Below are 20,700 nucleotides of genomic sequence, written 5' to 3'. Positions count from 1 at the left end.
CAAGCGATTCTTTAGGAATATTTCGTTACTCTATATAAATAAATTGTTATTTTACAATACTAGATTGGGATTTTAAATATGCCCAACTATAGATATAGAGAATCAAATATTTTTAATCCAAAAGTTCAAAAGCACAAAGTGAACAGCACAAAGGAGAAACTCGAAAGAAATTGAGCGTGTAAAAAGGCGTACCTCCACAATTGTCCTCCACCTTATTTGTCTTTTCTAAAGCCATCAACTTTATTGACTATAAACTAAAAACTGCACTTGCTACGAAGTTGCCTATACGCGTTTTGGATGGCAAATGAGATGGGATTCAAATATGTGAAATGTCATATGGCGAACTCAGAGACCAGGTGAGAGGGCTGACCTTGCCAAGTGCGAAGTGAGCTCCTATGGCGAACTTAGAGACGGGAACGAGCACTAGCAATACATCAGGAGGTGAGTACCAGGTCTTCTTGAGTTTTACAGGGCTTGATACTTGTCGTACATTCACAGATAGCCTCCACCAAGCCTTGGTAGATGCCGGGATTAGTGTTTTCATCTATGACGAAGGGCTTCGATCAAGTGACAGAATTAGTGGCAACCTTCTACAAGCGATCGACAATTCCAAGCTCTACATACCCATCTTCTCCAAAAATTACGCTTCAAGTGACCGGTGCCTCAACGAGCTTGCGGAGATGGTGGAGAATGCCTCTAAATATAAAGAAGATAGGAAAGAGCAGGTCATACTACCCATCTTCTACGACGTGAAACCCGCTGACGTGAAGTTGAAAACCTCGTTGTACACAAAAGCCATATCGAACTTCAACTCCAAGGATATAGAGAGATGGCGGAAAGCTCTCAAAGAAGTTTGTGGCTACAAGGGATGGGAGATGGAGAAATATTCATGGTAACAATCTAACCATGATTGTGAAAATTATTTTGTACAATCGGGCCATTTTATATTTAAGTAAATCTTCTATTACGGTAAATCGTTAGATGTTTATATTTTGATACTTCAACTATTTTTTGCCAGAAATTCTGATTCTTCTACTTGATATAAAGATCAAACGTTTCTCTTCTATATCCTAAACTTGATCGCGTTCCCACCTGGTTGGTTAGTAGATGGTTGGTCAACATGCAAATTTCTCACCTTTTCTCAATTGAAAACGTTCAACTTTTTGGCAGCTATGCGGAACTTATCCAGGCGGTTGTTCAAGAGGTTATGGCCAGGTTCGAGACAAGACAGAGACGTGTAACCAGAGATTTAGTTGGAATGGAGGATCGAATAGCAACCATAAACAATTTATTAGACATCGACTCTGATGGTGTGCGGCTAATTGGAATCTACGGGATGGGCGGTAGCGGTAAAACAACACTTGCCAAGATTATCTTCAACCAACTATGTCCTCGCTTTGGGAAAAATTGCAGCTTTCTTGACGACGTGAGGGAAACAGCAAACACCAATCGTTTAGAGAAGTTGCAAAAAAAATTGTTGTTCGATGTCACTGGAAAGGAAACTTACATTACAAACGTTGATCAAGGGACCAATAGGATTGAAGATACAATTTGCAACAAGAAGGTGCTAATTGTATTGGATGATGTTGATAAGGCCGACCAGATCCAAAAACTAATCGGAAAGAAAATTTTCTATCCTGGTACTAGAATACTTGTTACCACTAGGGACAAGAGTGTTCTGGACAAGAGCGTTCTGAATATCGGGGGATTTAAGTATGAATTCAAGGATTATGAAATGATGGGGTTAAGCGGCAAAGATGCACTTAAACTTTTTAGTAGGCATGCCTTCAACGAGGACTCTCCTCCAGATGACTACGGCACTCTTTCAAAGGGCATTGTCTATACTACAAATGGACTACCTTTAGCTCTTCAAGCAATAGGTTCATCCCTCTTTTATAAGAAAAACAAAGAAATATGGAAAGAGTGGCTAGAGAAGCTAAAGAAAACACCTCATAAGGATGTCTTGGCAAAGCTAAGGATTAGCTATGATGCCTTAGAGTGGTATGAACAACAAATATTCCTCGATATTGCATGCTTTTTCATTGGTGAGAATAAGACTAATCCAATGTACATGTGGAAAGATTGTATGTTTTACCCAGTGGGTGCCATCGAGGTCCTTATTAACAAATGCATGATAAAGGAGTTAGACGATAATAGTCTTTGGATGCACGATCAGTTTAGAGATCTTGGAAGGAAAATTGCCAAAGAAGAGGGAACCCGATTGTGGGATAAAGATGACATCATTCACAAATTAAAATCAACAGAGGTAAAGTATGGCCAAATTTGAATTGAAATTTACTTATAACCTCTTCTTAATTGATGTTTCACGTTTTTGAATTGGGAGTTACACTTCTACTACATTTTTTCTTTTCTTCTACGAAATAAAATAGTGGGATATTGACAAATTCCTCTTTCTGCTCCTTAATGTCATTGGCAGACCAAGGGAAGCGTTGAAGCACTTCGTATGAAACCAAGGGGTTCGTCGAAAGATCCTATAATTGTCACTTCAGAGCAAATTAAGCGATTCCCGGATATAAGGTTTCTTTCGTTGTGTGAGGTAAACTGCCAAGGTGACTTTACGAGCTGTCTTTCGAAGTTGAAATGGATCAGTTTGGAGAACAAATATTCTATTCCTCCTGGGCCTGCCGCCGCCCATCGTCAACGGCTTGAGGCAACTAATTCGTGGCATCTAGAAAACGTGGTTGTGTTAAATCTTTCTGGGGTTGATATCACAGAAGATGTGTTCCAGAGCCTAATCAAGGTATGCTAGTTTCACCCTTAGTCTAATTTTCTCATTCACTGAAGGTAAAAATCTAATGGATTTATGATCTAATTTTCTCATTGGTAGCCTAAATCCATAGTTATTTCTTATCTATCCTGAGGTTTCATTGGCTTTTGTAGGAGGCACGGAAATTGAAGGTTCTCACTCTTTGTTATAATACGCTGATACATGGGAAACCAACTTTTCCCCGGAACTCAAGTTTAGAGAAGTTGACGATTTCCAATTTTCTTTCCTTGAAGGAAATTGATCGCTCTATTGGGAAACTGACGAAGCTCACTGACTTGAGTTTTGAGTTATGTGTCGAAATTGAAAAATTGCCTGAACAAATTGGAGAATTACAGGAACTGCAGCACCTCTCTCTTAGGAGTTGTGATAGCTTGAGGGAACTCCCCGACTCGGTTTTGAAATTAACGTCGTTAATGAAGCTGGATGTATGGGGCACGAGAATTACAAGGTTACCAGATTCCATTGATAGACTATCAAGCCTGTCATCTATCAATGCATCATTCACATCGATTGAAAAACTGCCCAGTACAATGAGCAAGCTTCTTTGCCTCCAAACACTGCATTTGAATAATTGCAATCAGATACAAGAGCTGCCGGAGCTCCCTAGAAGTTTGACCACTCTACGGTTGACATCTACTTCGTTGGTGACTGTCCCTAACCTCTCATACCTTACTAATCTAGTTGAACTGACCTTGTCCGATGGCTCTGAATCTGTTGCCGAATCAGATATAATTCAAACTTGCGACTTGCAGTGGATTGGGAGTTTATCCAGACTGAGCAAGCTGCAATTTTGCTTTTCAAATGTCTGCGTTTCGACTATGGAGTTGGGTTCCCTTTCTCAGCTGAAAGAACTTATTCTACATGGACTAGATGTGCCAGCTTTCAAACGACTTCCATCATCAGAGTTGATGGTTCTAGAGCTCTACGACACTCGAGGGAAACAAATACGGCTTCCTCCATCGGAAAAGGAGACTGCAACCGTTGCATCAAGCTCGAGAAAATCGGAAAACAGCAAGGTGTCACGGCAAATTGAAATTATTTTCATGGAGGGCCATAAATCATCGGGTGGGTCAGTTCATCTGCGGGAGGAGCCGGGGTGCAATGAGCTACAAGCTCCTGAGTTGATTGATCATTGGAGGGGAGACTTCCATTTCCCAAGCTCCATAAATACGCTTCGAAAACTCGTTCTGTGGGGGTGCCCAGGGGTAGAAGATATTCAATTTGTTCCTACGCTGTTGTTAATATTGTCTGTTGGAGGGTGCACTTCATTAAAAAGATTAGGCGGTTTGTCAAACTTGAAGTACCTGACGGAGTTGACTCTTAACCGGTGCTGGAACCTGCAGGTTGTCGAGGGCATTGACGAGTTAAAGTTTTTGCATCAGTTGACAATTGATCGGTGCGGAACAGTGGAGAGGATTCTTGACCCATCGAGCTCAAAAATACCAGATAAGTGCTCAATAAGCATAAAACGTAGTGGGAAGTTACCTGACTGTGGTCGAACTCACAACTCTTGGGGGTCTTACAAAAAGATTCTGAATGGAACTGAAATTGAAAGGGCAGACTCTGAAACAGAAACAATGCATACAGAAACAGAGGGTTTTTATATAACAGTGCGGGGGAACTTTATATTTAGATTCGATAAATCTGAAACAGAAACAGGGGATGCTCCGGTACACCTCTCTGCTATTGTTACAGTACCGGACATGAACTCTATAATTGAAAGAGCGGACTCTGAAACAGAATCAGAATCAGAATCAGAAACAGAAACAGAGGAAAGGGTGCGCCTTCTTTCTATTCATAGATCATCGCTGTTTCTTCTGCTTTACTTGCTTTCTATTTCTGCTTTATTAAAATTCCCGATTTACTGGGAATCTCCATATGCTGTCTGCGTGTTCACCATCTATAACGAAAGGGCCTTTCTTAAGAGAAATTTTTAAGATACCTCAACTCAACTCACCTTATCGTTTCCTTCTGCAGGCAGAGTCGGTAAAACGAAAAAGACAAAGAAAGTTCGATTATTTTTCGTGAACAATGGATTGAATTGGGATTAGGGTTCTTTTTCACGTTTTCTTCTTCCTCTCTCCCGCTGCTCAAGCAATCACTGTCGCCCGATCCTCAGTCGCTACTCGCCCCTCATAAGCTTCAGTCCGTCGTTTGCCATCAGTCGCCATCGTCTCTTCTTTCCCAGGTTCTGTCGTTCGCAAGCTTCAAGTTCGTCATCCGCAAAGCTTCAAGTCCTTCGCGAGCTTCAAGTTCCATGTCCGTGAGCTTCAAGTCCTTCTGCAGTACCACTTTTCACTCTGGTGCACAATTTCTTCTTCAGTGCCTTTCAGCTGGAGGAATTTGGTGCATTCATTAACTCCATCGGTGGCGGGAGTCACGGGCCTGAACTCAAGCTCTGGATCACTAGCTAATTGCTGAAGAACAGGTAAGAGTGGTGTGGAGTTGGTGTTTAGTTGAATGTAATGGTGTACTTTATCTTTGCGTGGTTAAGCATGAGCTCGAGCTCTAGCTCCAGCTTCATATGGTAATAGTTGTGTAAGGGTTTGCTTTCTTGCAATTGTTTGACTATTTGAGTGCCTAGTCTAGTTATGTTGCTATGCTTTTGTGGATTGCTCGATTGAGTCTTATCGGGTGCATCTTCTCGTGAAGAGTTTATCTGTAAGTATATTCTAAAGTCTGGATAATGGTCGCTTTAATGAGTATCCATGTCTCTTTATTACCTGTGAGGAGCTCTTGATGATTGAAAATGAAGCAAACAATGCTTCTCTTCTTGGTTCATCATGCAGAATTAAAATGGGATATCCAGTTTTTTTTTTCTTTTCATATTTTGGGCAGTTATGGTTTCCATTGGTAATTGGAGTTCTGCTGCATATGGTTGGGGATTCCACAGGTCAATTTTACAACGTGACCGACTAGACAATTGGCTAGACAAAGTACACACGGCTTTGTTATCTATCGAAAGTAGAAACACCAAATCTTGTCGCTTCATGATTACTCCCACGTTCCTGTTCCCCGTTTTGCAAATAGCTTCTTATTTGTATTGAAAGAAGAGAGAAAAATGAGCCACTTTGTAGTAAGGTTCTTGGTCAGGCTCTTGGGCAGCTTAATTTACTTGCTTGGTGCTTCATTGCTTTATGCCTAATTCTCCGCCGAAATTAGCAACTCCTTCCTGCTTTCTCACGTCTAAGACGAGTCCCAAGGAATTTCTTAAAACTGTGGCGACTTGGTTTTATCCTTTGGATGTGTTCATCGGAACAAAACTAGAAGACCATCCTGTATTTAAGCATATGCATGACATACAGAAACCAATCAGAAATTAGAAACCAGCGAAAGAGCTCCGGCATGAGGTTATGACATACTAGGCCCTGCGTGAGACTCTGCACGAGGAATGCAACCAAAACCACCATCCGAAGTCTTGCAACACACTATATATCCGACAGCCTTCTCCACATCTATCGAATCCAACCATTTTAGCATCGCAAGACAGCATATAGCACAAGAAGAGAACATTCGAAGGGAAAAATGGGTTGAAAGGAATGTCAATTATTTAAGAAACATCCTCAAGAAGCACAAATATTATTATTTATCAAAAAGGAGGACAAGACACTAAGTATCGACTTCTCCCCATATATCCCCAGAGAAGTTCCGTCTTCGTTTTGCACTGCTCTTATGTCAGGATCACAGTTCAGGCACAACAATGTAGAACATTTGATACCAGAGATTATCCAACAATAGCAACTTCAATCTCCATAGAAAGAGCCCTCCTCATCAATGTTTGGCTAGCAATATACACACTATAACTGTAATCAAAATTCCATAACATGACATAAGATGACCTCTTGCATGCGCAATAGAGCCTAACTTTAATTTTATCGCTCTCATGACGTTGAAAATTTAATAGCATAAAACAACACCAACGAACTTGCATCAATGGTAAGAATTTGCAAATCTAGGTTGCTTTTTTCCAAAGGATACAATCTATCACTTTATTGATTTCGAGAACATCTAACTTGTCAAAATTGGCCAAAATTTACACAACACTGAATGTATACAGCAGATGCGGATCATGTCCAACATTTGCACCAAAGCCGCCTGCACAAGCAGCCCTAAGTGTCATTCGCATTTTGTTCTATAGAGTCAAGTTTTAGATCATAAATACATTAAAGCAACACTAATCACTCCTAAGACGTGGTGGTCATCATTGCAATAGATGAGAAATATTTGATTGAATGTGCAGTGGAGGTTCAATTAGCAAATAAAGAAGCCAAGAGACAAACAAATACAAACCAGACTCGTGTTGGCATTGCAGGATTTACGAAGCCACTTCATTTGAATCCACAGTGTCAAGTTTTCCAAGAAGATCTAGAGTGGTCAATCCCCAATATGCTCCATTCAATCTCAAGTGCTCTATAACCACCGGCTCAAAACTATCCTTCTTCTTAGTGCAAGATCAACCCAGAAACTCAAATCAACTCCGAAATGCTGAATAGTAGCAGATCCAGATAAACCAAGTCATTTTCAGTAACTGGCAGGAAGTGGACAAGAAAACAACAAGAGAATTGTAAAAATTTCATACCTACCTTTTCAACAGACAGCATGTAATTGACATGTTCATCGCCAGCGAGCTCGCCCATCTGCCGTAAGACGCTACATATTTATGAACATGGAATTAAATCTTAAGCACGCCACCTAAGAACTCAGCAACTCAAGTGCAAAAAGCATATCATTACAAGGTTTGGTGAGGTCATCAAGGATCACAACAATCCTGTAAATTTAACATAATATTAGGTTCGACTTTATTTCGACTAATCGCATACGTACTGAACAGAGGGAATGAAGCTCGTCTCTATTTCTAATTGGAGAAGATGTGCCCGTGCGCAAATTGCTTGCATTCCAATCTTAAAAAGTACCTCTCTCCCTAATGGGAGCTTCTCTCTCCCTGCTATGGGAGCTTCCTCTCTCGATTACGATCTGAGAGTTTTTCCTCTTTATCTACTGCCCCTTCAATCCTCCATCGTCTTCAACACCCTATGACTCTGTGCTTCCATTTTTACCCTACGGCATACCATTTAATCACGCCACTATCCTGACGTGGTTTCGGATCCTTCTTCACTACTGGTTTCAATAGTTGTCACTAGTTGATGCATCTTCAAATCGAGCCTTCTTAGTTGTTGCTTGCCTCAGCCATCTCACTTGCTTGAACCAACAATCCTTTGACAATCAGAGGATCCAACCATGTGCAGACCAAGTTCTCGACAAAATGCTTGATAGAGAGTTAAGCTGGGATTCTTATTGTGACTATAGGAAATAAAAGAGCTAGGCGATGTTAATTACGGACTTGTGTACGTGCTGACAGAAGATGAAAAATGGGCATTGATGGCTTGCCCTAATTAGCTACTGGTTTACAAATGAATCTTATTTGCTGGAACTACCAGGGTTTAGGCTCACCCCTGACAGTCCAAGCCTTGAGAGCCCTTGTGGCTCAAGAAAAGCCTAGGTTAATAATTGTAATGGAGACAAAAAAACCATGAAAAAAGGGTGATGAGGGTAAAGAGAAACCTCAACTTTCAGAATTGTTTTATAGTGAAACCAGAGGACATATCAGGGGGATTAGCAGTAATGTGGAAAGAAATAGAAGTGGGAGTAGACTTAGCAGGGAAACATTTCATTAATCTTCGTTTAAAGGAGAAGGGGGAACATAATGCAATGAGAATCACTTTTGTCCATGCACCAAATGATTTCCAGGAAAGGCTTGTGCTATGGAAGGAGCTAAAAGGTATTAAGAGTTGCAATGACCTACTGTGGGTTGTAATGGGAGACTTCAATGAAATCTTGCATCAATGGGAAAAAGTAGGGAGAAGGGCAGCCGAGAATTACCGCCTTGCTGCGTTTCAAGATTTCTTGAATGATTGTTGTTTAATAGATGTAGAAAGTAAGGGATGTGCTTTTACTTGGGTAAATAATAGAGACGGGGGAGATTTGGTTAAAGAAAGACCGGATAGAGTCCTTTATAGCATAGAATGGAGAGTAAAATTTCCAGAAGCTGAAGTTTATGCCCCACCGGCCATTGGTTCAGCCCATAGCTCTCTCTTAGTATCCTTATTCCCAACGCAACTAAAAAGAAAGAAAATATTAAATTTGACGCTTATTAGATAGAAGATGAAGAGTGCTATGATGTAGTCAAATCTGTTTGGGAGTCACCAAAATCGGGAAGAGTAGATATGACAGGAAAGCTGAGATGTGCAGCAGCCGAGTTGGAGAGATGGAGCAAGAGAAAATTTATAGACTTATCCCGACTAATAAATTCCTTTAAACTGGAATTTCAACAGTTAACAAATTCGGTTAGTGGAGAACAAAATGGGGGAAGAGTTAAGGAGCTGAAAGTAGAAATTGAAAGCATTTGGCGACGGGAGGAAATGTAATGGGGGATGCGCTCTCGCATAAACTGGCTGAAATGGGGAGACAAAAATACTCGTTACTTTCATGCCACAACCATAAAAAGGAGGTAGAGAAATAAATTATAATACTGAAAAATTCTGAGAACCACTGGATTCGAGAGATTGAGTAGCTCAAAAGTATGACTACAAAATATTTTCAGGAGCTGTAGAGTACAAATGGTCCCAGAAACTTTCAACCAGTCATAGAACAATGCCAAAGGATTATGTCGGAGGAAATTAACAAAAAAATGATGGCTAATTTGAATATGGAAGAAGAGAGGGACGCGGTTTTCCAGTTGGGTGCAACCAAATCTCCTGGTCCAAATGGACTAAACGGCCAATTTTATCACCATCATTGGGGGATAATAAGTCAGGATATGTTCAAAATGGTGGCAGATTTCATTGAAACAGGTAAGTTTAATCCTCAGCTGAGTAGAACTCATATTGCCCTTATTCCAAAGGTGTTGAATCCAGAAAGTCTTGACCAATTTCGGCCAATTAGCTTGTGCAATTTGGATACAAGATTATTTCAAAGGTCTTGGCAAATTAGCTTAAACATTTTCTTCCAGAACTGATAGCTGGAGAACAAAGTGCTTTTGTTGGTTGTGGGGGGGGGGAAGACACATTCAAGACAATATCATGGTAGTACAGGAGGTATTGCATCTTAGAATTCGAAATAGAAAGAAGAAGTTTCAAGCGGTGCTCAAATTAGCTATGAGAAAAGCCTACGATAGGGTAGAATGGGATTTCTTGGAAGTATGTTTGATCAAAATGGGTTTCGATGTCAAATGGGTAGCTCGTATTATGTATTGTGTGATGTCGGCTACCTTGAGCGTAAAATTTAATGGTGAACCATTGAACTTCTTCTAACCTTCAAGAGGATTATGTCAAGGTGACCCACTCTCCCCTTACCTCTTCATTTTAGTAGCTAATGTACTTTCCTGTCTTTTAAAGAATGCGGTGGAGGAAGGAAGTATAATGGGGAATTAAACTAAATAGACATTGCCCAACCCTATCCCATCTTTTATTTGCAGACGACTCAATATTCTTTCCAGATGGAAGGGTTCAAGAATGTCAGAATGTCGCAGGAATTTTAAACCAGTATTGTTTTTCTTTGGGACAAGCCGTCAACTTGAATAAATATGGCATCTTTTTTAGCAGAGACTGTCCTATGAGTTTAAGAAGGAATACGGCGACGGAAATGAGAGTCCCGGAATTAGAAAAAACTGGAAAGTACCTAGGGATTCCATCGGATTGGGGCCAAACTAAGAAAAAAATGTTTGGATGGATTTTGGGTAGAGTAAACATGAAAATTGAAGGGTGGAAAGAAAGGATGATCTCAAAAGCTGGAAAAGAAACACTCATTAAAGCAGCGATACAAGCTCTACCACAATATGCCATGTCGATTTTTAAACTGCTTGTCTCCATTTGCCGAGCCATCGAACGAAAAGTCGCAAATGTTTGGTGGAAGAATGGTGATTCAAAGACAGGACTTCACTAGAAAAACTGGAATGCTATGAAAAGAAGGAAGGACCAAGGAGGAATGGGGTTTAGAGACTTAGGGTCTGCATAGCAACGTTTCTGTTCCCAGAAACAATTTTTGATCAGAAATAGTTTTTTCTATTTCTATTTCTTGGAACAGTTTCTGAGCAAAAAATAGCGTTTAGTAACTGCACAAAATTTCTATTCCTGAAATAGAAAAAGAATAGAAACGCGTTTAGGGCGCGAATGATCCATTTCTATTCCATGGACGAGTTTCTCCCTTCTAGGCTACCGGCGAAGGACGGCGGGTGGCGGAGGACGGTGGTCGGCGGTGGCGAGGAGGATGGCGGCCGCGGTGGGAGCGGTGGAGCACGGCGGTCGGCCCGGCGGAGCACGGTGGCATCGGGCGCGGTGGCCGGCAGCGAGGCGGCGGTGGCGGGAGGTGGCTGGCTGCGGAGGGTGGCCATCGTCGGTCGATAGAGCACGGAAGCCGGTGGCGAAGGATGGCGGCCGATGGTGAGTGACCGCCGGCGTCGGGTGGCCAGAGGTGGGAGGTGGCCGGCGGCCGAGGGCAGCTAGCGCCGGGTGGTGGCCGGCGTCGGGCGGTGGAGCACAATGGCCGGCGGCGGAGGATGGCGGCCGGTGGTGGGTGGCCGGCGGCGAAGGACGGCGGCGAGTGGTGGGTGATCGCCGCGTCGAGTGGTTGGCGGGGAGCGCGGCGCCGGTGGCGGCCGCGTCGGGTGATGGAGCATGGCGGCCAGCGGTGGAGGACGGCGGCCGGTGGCGGGTGGCGACAAGTGTTAAGCGGCGGAGAACAGTGGTCGACGACAAGAGGCGGCCAGCGGGCGGGAAGCGGCCGGCGGGCAACAGCGGCGAAGGACGGCGAGAGGCGGTGGTGGGCGGGTTGCGGCCGATGGATTGTTTTTTATTTTTGGAGAATTCTAGAAAAAAAATCGTTTCTTTTTTTTTGTTCCAGAAACAAGAAGCAGATTTTTTTTGCTTCTTGTTTCTGTTCCAAATCTATTTACGGAACACTTTTTTTGTTCCAGAAACAAAAAAATAGATTTTTTTTACTAAACGGATTTATGTTCTTTTTCTGTTTCGGGGAACAAAAGAACAGAAAAACAAAGAAACAGAAACGTTACTAAACAGACCCTTATTATCCGTTAATAAGGCCATGCTTGGAAAGCAAGCTTGGAGGATAGATCAAAACCCTTCTAGCATTTGGGTACAGGTACTCAAAGGACTATACTTCCCATATAGTAAATTCTAGCACGCTAGAAAGGACAGTCGTGCTTCATGGGGATGGCAGAGCATATTGTGGGGAAGAGAGGCAATTGCTAAGAATGTAAGATGGCAAGTGGGGAGTGGTAGGGATATCAAGATTAGGGAAGATAGATGGCTGAAATCAGGCATAATTGGAGAAGAGGAACTTTGTGGGGAGCCACAAACGGTAAATGAGCTGATTAACACTGAGGAAGCAAAATGGGATGAGCAAAAATTGTTTCAAATGTTTGACAAACATATCGCTGAGGAAATTTTAACTATCCCAATAGAGGACACTAGAGAGAAAGACAAAGTTATGTGGACTCGAACAGAAGCCGGCATTTTTACAGTCAAGAGTGCGTACAATCAAATTTGGGAATCAGAGAACAAGCAGAACACAACCCAGCCATCATCTTCTTACCAGCACCCAAAAGAATTATGGGGTACGATTTGGAACATGCAAACACACGAAAAATTAAAACTTTCATCTTGACTCTATGCCGTAACGCGATCTCGACTACTGAGAATTTGGGGAAAAGGAAAATTATATCGAACCCGTGTGTCCTCTCTGTCGGCAAAGCCCAAAAACTATTGAACATATCTTTCTGCTGTGCAATTGGACGAAAGGCATTTGGCGACACCCAGACCTACAAGTGGAAATAACAGAGCAGCGGCTAGACCACTTTGAAATTTGGCTACTTAATCAAGTTAGGAGGATGGGAAACTCACCTTCATCGGAGCGATTGGCGTCTGTGCTTAAGGAGATGTGGAAAGAGCAAGGAACGATTTTGTTTTTAAAACACGAGTTCCTGAGCCGTCGAAGGTAGTGGACTCTGCATTGGCGATTTGCAAAAGTTTTGAGAGATGGAACGCGGGAAACAAGAAATCAAGAAGGAAAGAAGGGTTCTCACCTGGGGAATGGAAGCCTCCAAATAGCAGTGAGTTGAAGGTGAACGTGGATGGCTCCTTTGAGGAAGGTAGATGGGAAGGGAGTATAGCGTGCGTTTGCAGAGATTATACCGGCAAGTTGGTGGATGGGTTTGCAAAGAGAGTTTGTGTTTCCACAGTCGGGCAAGTTGAAGCCCTAGCTCTCCTTGAGGCATGCAAGCATCTGAGGTCGAAGTCTTCTTTGCACTTTGTGTTGGAGTCTGACAACTTGAACCTGATAAGGCAAGTTACAGATCAAGAACAAGCTTCGTGGGAAGACGGGGCTCTTATCAAGGCCAGCAAGTTGGAGATAGCCCATTCCAAAAAGATGAGACTAGTCCATTGTGCAAGAGAAGGAAATAAAGTCGCAGACTGGATTGCCAAGCCCATAGACGTAACTGCCTTTCTAAGGACTAGCTCACTAATCCTCCTAGTGTTTTATGGAGCCTCATTGTCTCGGAGAGTAAACAGATGGAGAGAGCGAGACGGATACTGACCTTCTTCATTCTTCAAGGATAGATTGCGCGAGCTCGGCGGAGAGCTGCGGCGGCGCGTGCGCTTACGGTCTCCTGCTCAGCGTGCTCTCCCTCATTGCGATCTGGCACAACGTTCTAGGCGCTTGCCTGGGGTTCGTCGTTTTCCTCTTCAACTTCTTCGAGTGCCATCTCTTCGACGACCTCGTGCCTTGCTTCCGATCGTCCCTCCTAAGTTCCCGTTCAACTCCTCCTCCGACGTTTACGTCACCGTCGTCTCCAAGTGCCTCATTCTTCAGAGAACATACTTGGCGACTCCATGGCTTGCGAGTCTTCAGCTTCAGACAGTGTTTCTTAATTTCTTTGGGAGGCCTCCATCTTTCAGCTACAGAAGGGAAAGTTCCATTTCAAAATATGGTACAACTCCCATTGTGGTGGTGGTTCCTGGATTAACAAGTGATTCTTGTTCTGCGGACATCGGCCATCACCTCTGTCTGCAGCCGAGCGAAGGTCTTCGTCCAATAAACTCGCTTCTCAGATGAAAAAGAAGAATACCGGTCTGTCTTCTAAAGCCTCGTCGGCGAACGCACGGCAACGACGACTCTATTCCCGAACCAGGTAGGAGTTCGTCTCTAACGCCCTGTTTTAGCTCTGTTTCAATGAGCCAATCATCCGGAATTTGCTTTTTGTGAGACCGTAGGCACCTTGTACAGAAATATGATCGATCTGTGATTAATAGTGTTGGTTCAGGCCTTTATATGTCAGGATTAAGACTCAAATCACAATGGGTACGAAACTGAAACTTGCTTTCCGAAATGCGCATCACATTGAATCTCGGCCTTATGGTCGGAGTTAAAGTTAAGCGGGTGATGGGACAAATTCTATCATCGACCACGAGTTTAAGCTTATAAACATTGATCGATATCTAAAGAAAATAAACGATACTTTTTCATGCATTTATTCATGAATGCCTAATGCTATTGAATATCTTTTAGTCAGGTGTCACTTTCCTTCAAACCATATTCCTTTTTGAATAAAAAAAAGCAATCAAATAAAAAGCACAAAACAAGAAAATGAATCTAATACTAGATTTACATGATTCAGTCGTGTGATCTACGTTTACAAGAAGAGTAGTATAAGATTCCCTTATAGATAAAAAAATGTAATGAAAGTTACAATCACACTAGAGCCATTTAAATACTCTCCGTGTTTTTTAGGTTCTAATTATATTTAATAATGTTTAAGGTTCAAAATTTCTCTCGCGTAACGAAATGACACAAATCTTAACAATATAATGGGCTTCGGAACAGAAATATTTTGTGTGATCAAGAGGAACTCTTGGCACGCTTTTCAATATGCTCTGTGCAGCCTTCAGAGCTCTCCTGGAATTTAAAGAGCAAATTCAGCAGAACCAAATAAAGAAGAAGAAAGGAAACGACTGAGTGGCCAACATGGAAAGACACCATCCTTGCAACTTTCTTCGTCTTCTTCCCTTTCGGCCCACGTCGGCAATGGCCATCATCATTAATCTCGTTTTCCCTTTCTTCAGCTGAGCAAAGCCGTCTCTTATGGTCAATACCATCATGGTTTCCCTTTCTTCCTTTCGTGCTCAGAGCGACACCACGATGGATCATGGAGTGGCATCATGGCCATTGACAGGCCATCACTGCATTTCCTCTCACCAATTTTGAACAGTGGTGGAGCGTCCATAATTCCATCCGGTCCTATTTCATCCAACGAGTTCAAATTCGAAATATATTCTAACATATTTGGTTTAACGTCCAAACCACTCTAACTACACTATGCTCTCATTCTAATTGTCGTCGGTAGGAAATAAATGATCATTTGCTTTTTAATATAATGACACGTTTTATGAGAATATTTGAGTTGTTAAGGGAAATTACTTGTAATTAAAGGTAAGTCTTTAAGGCGAAGAGATCAAAACAAATATTTCATAGTAAGTAGTAGTACGTATATGCTTAGGTAATGCTTAGGTGGAGCATTTGTTGTAGAGAATGCAGCAAATCCAATCTTTGTAGTATGAACGAGATTTTTCTAATTATCCGGAGTCCTAAGTGTTAGAATGACAAGCGGAATATTTCGTTACTCTATATAAATAAATTGTTATTTTACAATACTAGATTGGGATTTTAAATATGCCCAACTATAGATATAGAGAATCAAATATTTTTAATCCAAAAGGTCAAAAGCACAAAGTGAACAGCACAAAGGAGAAACTCGAAAGAAATTGAGCGTGTAAAAAGGCGTACCTCCACAATTGTCCTCCACCTTATTTTTCTTTTCTAAAGCCATCAACTTTATTGACTATAAACTAAAAACTGCACCTGCTACGAAGTTGCCTATACGCGATTTGGATGGCAAATGAGATGGGATTCAAATATGTGAAATGTCATATGGCGAACACAGAGACCAGGTGAGAGGGCTGACCTTGCCAAGTGCGAAGTGAGCTCCTATGGCGAACTTAGAGACGGGAACGAGCACTAGCAATACATCAGGAGGTGAGTACCAGGTCTTCTTGAGTTTTACAGGGCTTGATACTTGCCGTACATTCACAGATAGCCTCCACCAAGCCTTGGTAGATGCCGGGATTAGTGTTTTCACCTATGACGAAGGGCTTCGAGCAAGTGACAGAATTAGTGGCAACCTTCTACAAGCGATCGACAATTCCAAGCTCTACATACTCATCTTCTCCAAAAATTACGCTTCAAGTGATCGGTGCCTCAACGAGCTTGCGGAGATGGTGGAGAATGCCTCTAAATATAAAGAAGATAGGAAAGAGCAGGTCATACTACCCATCTTCTACGACGTGAAACCCGCTGACGTGAAGTTGAAAACCTCGTTGTACAAAGAAGCCATATCGAATTTCAACTCCAAGGATATAGAGAGATGGCGGAAAGCTCTCAAAGAAGTTTGTGGCTACAAGGGATGGGAGCTGGAGAAATATTCATCGTAACAATCTAACCATGATTGTGAAAATTATTTTGTACAATCGGGCCATTTTATATTTAAGTAAATCTTCTATTATGGTAAATCGTTAGATGTTTATATTTTGATACTTCAACTATTTTTTGCCAGAAATTCTGATTCTTCTACTTGATATAAAGATCAAACGTTTCTCTTCTATATCCTAAACTTGATCGCATTCCCACCTGGTTGGTTAGTAGATGGTTGGTCAACATGCAAATTTCTCACCTTTTCTCAATTGAAAGTGTTCAACTTTGTGGCAGCTATGCGGAACTTATCCAGGCGGTTGTTCAAGAGGTTATGGCCAGGCTCGAGACAAGACAGAGACGTGTAACCAGAGATTTAGTTGGAATGGAGGATCGAATAGCAACCATAAACAATTTATTAGACATCGACTCTGATGGTGTGCGGCTAATTGGAATCTACGGGATGGGCGGCAGCGGTAAAACAACACTTGCCAAGATTATCTTCAACCAACTATGTCCTCGCTTTGGGAAAAATTGCAGCTTTCTTGACGACGTGAGGGAAACAGCAAACACCAATCGTTTAGAGAAGTTGCAAAAAAAATTATTGTTCGATGTCACTGGAAAGGAAACTTACATTACAAACGTTGATCAAGGGACCAATAGGATTGAAGATACAATTTGCAACAAGAAGGTGCTAATTGTATTGGATGATGTTGATGAGGCCTACCAGATCCAAAAACTAATTGGAGAGAAAATTTTCTATCCTGGTACTAGAATCCTTGTTACCACTAGGGACAAGAGTGTTCTGAATATCGGGGGATTTAAGTATGAATTCAAGGATTATGAAATGATGGGGTTAAGCAGCAAAGATGCACTTAAACTTTTTAGTAGGCATGCCTTCAACGAGGACTCTCCTCCAGATGACTACTGCACTCTTTCAAAGGGCATTGTCTATACTACAAATGGACTACCTTTAGCTCTTCAAGCAACAGGTTCATCCCTCTTTTATAAGAAAAACAAAGAAATATGGAAAGAGTGGCTAGAGAAGCTAAAGAAAACACCTCATAAGGATGTCTTGGCAAAGCTAAGGATTAGCTATGATGCCTTAGAGGGGTATGAAAAACAAATATTCCTCGATATTGCATGCTTTTTCATTGGTGAGAATAAGACTAATCCAATGTACATGTGGAAAGATTGTAAGTTTTACCCAGTGGGTGCCATCGAGGTCCTTATTAACATATGCATGATAAAGGAGTTAGACGATAATAGCCTTTGGATGCACGATCAGTTTAGAGATCTTGGAAGGAAAATTGCCAAAGATGAAGGAACCCGATTGTGGGATAAAGATGACATCATTCACAAATTAAAATCAACAGAGGTAAAGTATGGCCAAATTTGAATTGAAATTTACTTATAACCTCTTCTTAATTGATGTTTCACGTTTTTGAATTGGGAGCTACACTTCTACTACATTTTTTCTTTTCTTCTACGAAATAAAATAGTGGGATATTGACAAATTCCTCTTTCTGCTCCTTAATGTCATTGGCAGACCAAGGGAAGCGTTGAAGCACTACGTATGAAACCAAGGGGTTCGTCGAAAGATCCTATAATTGTCACTTCGGAGCAAATTAAGCAATTCCCGGATATAAGGTTTCTTTCGTTGTGTGAGGTAAACTGCCAAGGTGACTTTATGGGCTGTCTTTCCAAGTTGAAATGGATCAGTTTGGAGAACAAATATTCTATTCCTCCTGGACATGCCGCTGGCCATTGTCAACGGCTTGAGGCAACTAATTCGTGGCATCTAGAAAACGTGGTTGTGTTGAATCTTTCTGGGGTTGATATCACAGAAGATGTGTTCCAGAGCCTAATCAAGGTATGCTAGTTTCACCCTTAGTCTAATTTTCTCATTCACTGAAGGTAAAAATCTGATGGATTTATGATCTAATTTTCTCATTGGTAGCCTAAATCCATATTTATTTCTTGTCTATCCTGAGGTTTCATTGGCTTTTGTAGGAGGCAAGGAAATTGAAGGTTCTCACTCTTTGTTATAATACGCTGATACATGGGAAACCAACTTTTCCCCGGAACTCAAGTTTAGAGAAGTTGACGATTTCCAATTTTCTTTCCTTGAAGGAAATTGATCGCTCTATTGGGAAACTGACGAAGCTAACTGACTTGAGTTTTGAGTTATGTGTCGAAATTGAAAAATTGCCTGAACAAATTGGAGAATTGCGAGAATTGCAGCACCTCTCTCTTAGGAGTTGTGATAGCTTGAGGGAACTCCCCGACTCGGTTTTGAAATTAACGTCGTTAATGAAGCTGGATGTATGGGGCACGAGAATTACAAGGTTACCAGATTCCATTGATAGACTATCAAGCCTGTCATCTATCAATGCATCATTCACATCGATTGAAAAACTGCCCAGTACAATGAGCAAACTTCTTTGCCTCCAAACACTGCATTTGAATAATTGCAATCAGATACAAGAGCTGCCGGAGCTCCCTAGAAGTTTGACCACTCTACAGTTGACATCTACTTCGTTGGTGACTGTCCCTAACCTCTCATACCTTACTAATCTAGTTGAACTGGCCCTGTCCGATGGCTCTGAATCTGTTGCCGAATCAGATATAATTCAAACTTGCGACTTGCAGTGGATTGGGAGTTTATCCAAACTGAGCAAGCTGCAATTTTGCTTTTCAAATGTCTGCGTTTCGACTATGGAGTTGGGTTCCCTTTCTCAGCTGAAAGAACTTATTCTACATGGACTAGACGTGCCAGCTTTCAAACAACTTCCATCATCAGAGTTGATGGTTCTAGAGCTCTACGACACTCGAGGGAAACAAATATGGCTTCCTCCATCGGAAAAGGAGACTGCAACCGTTGCATCAAGTTCGAGAAAATCGGAAAAAAGCAAGGTGTTACGGCAAATTGAAATTATTTTCAGGGAAGGATCATTGGATGGGTCAGTTCATCTGCGGAAGGAGCCGGGGTGCAATGAGCTACAAGCTCCCGAGTTGATTGATCATTGGAGGGGAGACTTCCATTTCCCAAGCTCCATAAATACGCTTCGAAAACTCGTTCTGTGGGGGTGCCCGGGGGTAGAAGATATTCAATTTGTTCCTACGCCGTTGTTAATATTGTCTGTTGGAGGGTGCACTTCATTAAAAAGATTAGGCGGTTTGTCAAACTTGAAGTACCTGACGGAGTTGACTCTTAACCGGTGCTGGAACCTACAGGTTGTCGAGGGCATTGACGAGTTAAAGTTTTTGCATCAGTTGACAATTGATCGGTGTGGATCAGTGGAGAGGATTCTTGACCCATCGAGCTCAAAAATACCCGATAAGTGCTCAATAAGCATAAAACGTAGTGGGAAGTTACCTGACTGTGGTCGAACTCACAACTCTTGGGGGTCTTACAAAAAGATTCTGAATGGAACTGAAATTGAAACGGCCGACTCTGAAACAGAAACAATGCATACAGAAACAGAGGGTTTTTTTATAACAGTGCAGGGGAACTTTATATTTAGATTTGATAAATCTGAAACAGAAACAGGGGATGCTCCGGTACACCTCTCTGCTATTGTTACAGTACCGGACATGAACTCTATAATTGAAAGAACGGACTCTGAAACAGAATCAGAATCAGAATCAGAAACAGAAACAGAGGAAAGGGTGCGCCTTCTTTCTATTCATAGATCATCGCTGTTTCTTCTGCTTTACTTGCTTTCTTTTTCTGCTTTATTAAAATTCCCGATTTACTGGGAATCTCCATATGCTGTCTGTGTGTCCACTTCGGTGGCGAGGTGAGGGATCTTACATCCCTCACCATCTATAACGAAACAGCCTTTCTTAAGAGAAATTTTTAAGATACCTCAACTCAACTCACCTTATCGTTACCTTCTGCAGGCAAGGTCGGTAAAACAAAAAGGATAAAGAAAGTTCGATTATTTTTCGTGAACAATGGATTGAATTGGGATTAGGGTTCTTTTTCACGTTTTCTTCTTCCTCTCTCCCGCTGCTCAAGCAAATCACTGTCGCCCGATCCTCAGTCGCTACTCGCTCCTCGCAAGCTTCAGTCCGTCGTTTGCCATCAGTCGCCATCGTCTCTTCTTTCCCAGGTTCCGTCGTCCGCAAGCTTCAAGTTCGTCGTCCGCAAAGCTTCAAGTCCTTCGCGAGCTTCAAGTTCCATGTTCGTGAGCTTCAAGTCCTTCTCCAGTGCCACTTTTCACTCTGGTGCACATTTTCTTCTTCAGTGCCGCTCAGCTGGACGAATTTGGTGCATTCATTAACTCCATCAGTGGCGGGAGTCACGGGCCTGAACTCAAGCTCTGGATCACTAGCTAATTGCTGAAGAACAGGTAAGAGTGGTGTGG

General features: G+C 42.0%; 2 protein-coding genes, 1 long non-coding RNA gene and 2 pseudogenes across 3 annotated transcripts; 3 read left to right on the top strand and 2 right to left on the bottom strand.

Annotated features, from left to right (window-relative positions):
* The first annotated feature begins 243 nt into the window (after window positions 1–243).
* LOC130136592 (disease resistance protein L6-like) lies at window positions 244–1,443 on the top strand (annotated as a pseudogene).
* A 295-nt stretch (window positions 1,444–1,738) lies between these two features.
* Window positions 1,739–4,725, top strand: LOC130136576 (disease resistance protein L6-like). The gene is made up of 3 exons (XM_056306623.1): window positions 1,739–2,266; window positions 2,438–2,761; window positions 2,902–4,725. The coding sequence occupies exons 1-3, from the start codon at window positions 1,739–1,741 to the stop codon at window positions 4,723–4,725; spliced, it is 2,676 nt and encodes an 891-aa protein (XP_056162598.1).
* Window positions 4,726–6,020: 1,295 nt separating this feature from the next.
* LOC130136575 (geranylgeranyl transferase type-2 subunit beta 1-like) lies at window positions 6,021–7,978 on the bottom strand (annotated as a pseudogene).
* A 4,552-nt stretch (window positions 7,979–12,530) lies between these two features.
* On the bottom strand, window positions 12,531–13,170 carry LOC130136550 (uncharacterized). Its single transcript, XR_008815402.1, has 3 exons — window positions 12,888–13,170; window positions 12,706–12,809; window positions 12,531–12,623 (listed from the first exon to the last, which is right to left on the bottom strand). It is a non-coding gene; the product is annotated as an uncharacterized LOC130136550 (long non-coding RNA).
* A 2,679-nt stretch (window positions 13,171–15,849) lies between these two features.
* On the top strand, window positions 15,850–19,682 carry LOC115669319 (disease resistance protein L6-like). Its single transcript, XM_056306621.1, has 5 exons — window positions 15,850–16,346; window positions 16,625–17,705; window positions 17,877–18,200; window positions 18,341–19,564; window positions 19,629–19,682. The coding sequence occupies exons 1-5, from the start codon at window positions 15,850–15,852 to the stop codon at window positions 19,680–19,682; spliced, it is 3,180 nt and encodes a 1,059-aa protein (XP_056162596.1).
* Window positions 19,683–20,700: the final 1,018 nt, after the last annotated feature.

The sequence above is a fragment of the Syzygium oleosum genome, unplaced genomic scaffold (assembly GCF_021117445.2).
Source record: "Syzygium oleosum isolate NSW1041296 unplaced genomic scaffold, Sole_v2.1 Sole_v2.46, whole genome shotgun sequence".
Classification (NCBI taxonomy): domain Eukaryota; kingdom Viridiplantae; phylum Streptophyta; class Magnoliopsida; order Myrtales; family Myrtaceae; genus Syzygium; species Syzygium oleosum.
The sequence above is the reverse complement of the archived record's forward strand: the minus strand, read 5'-3'. Positions and strand labels throughout refer to the sequence as shown.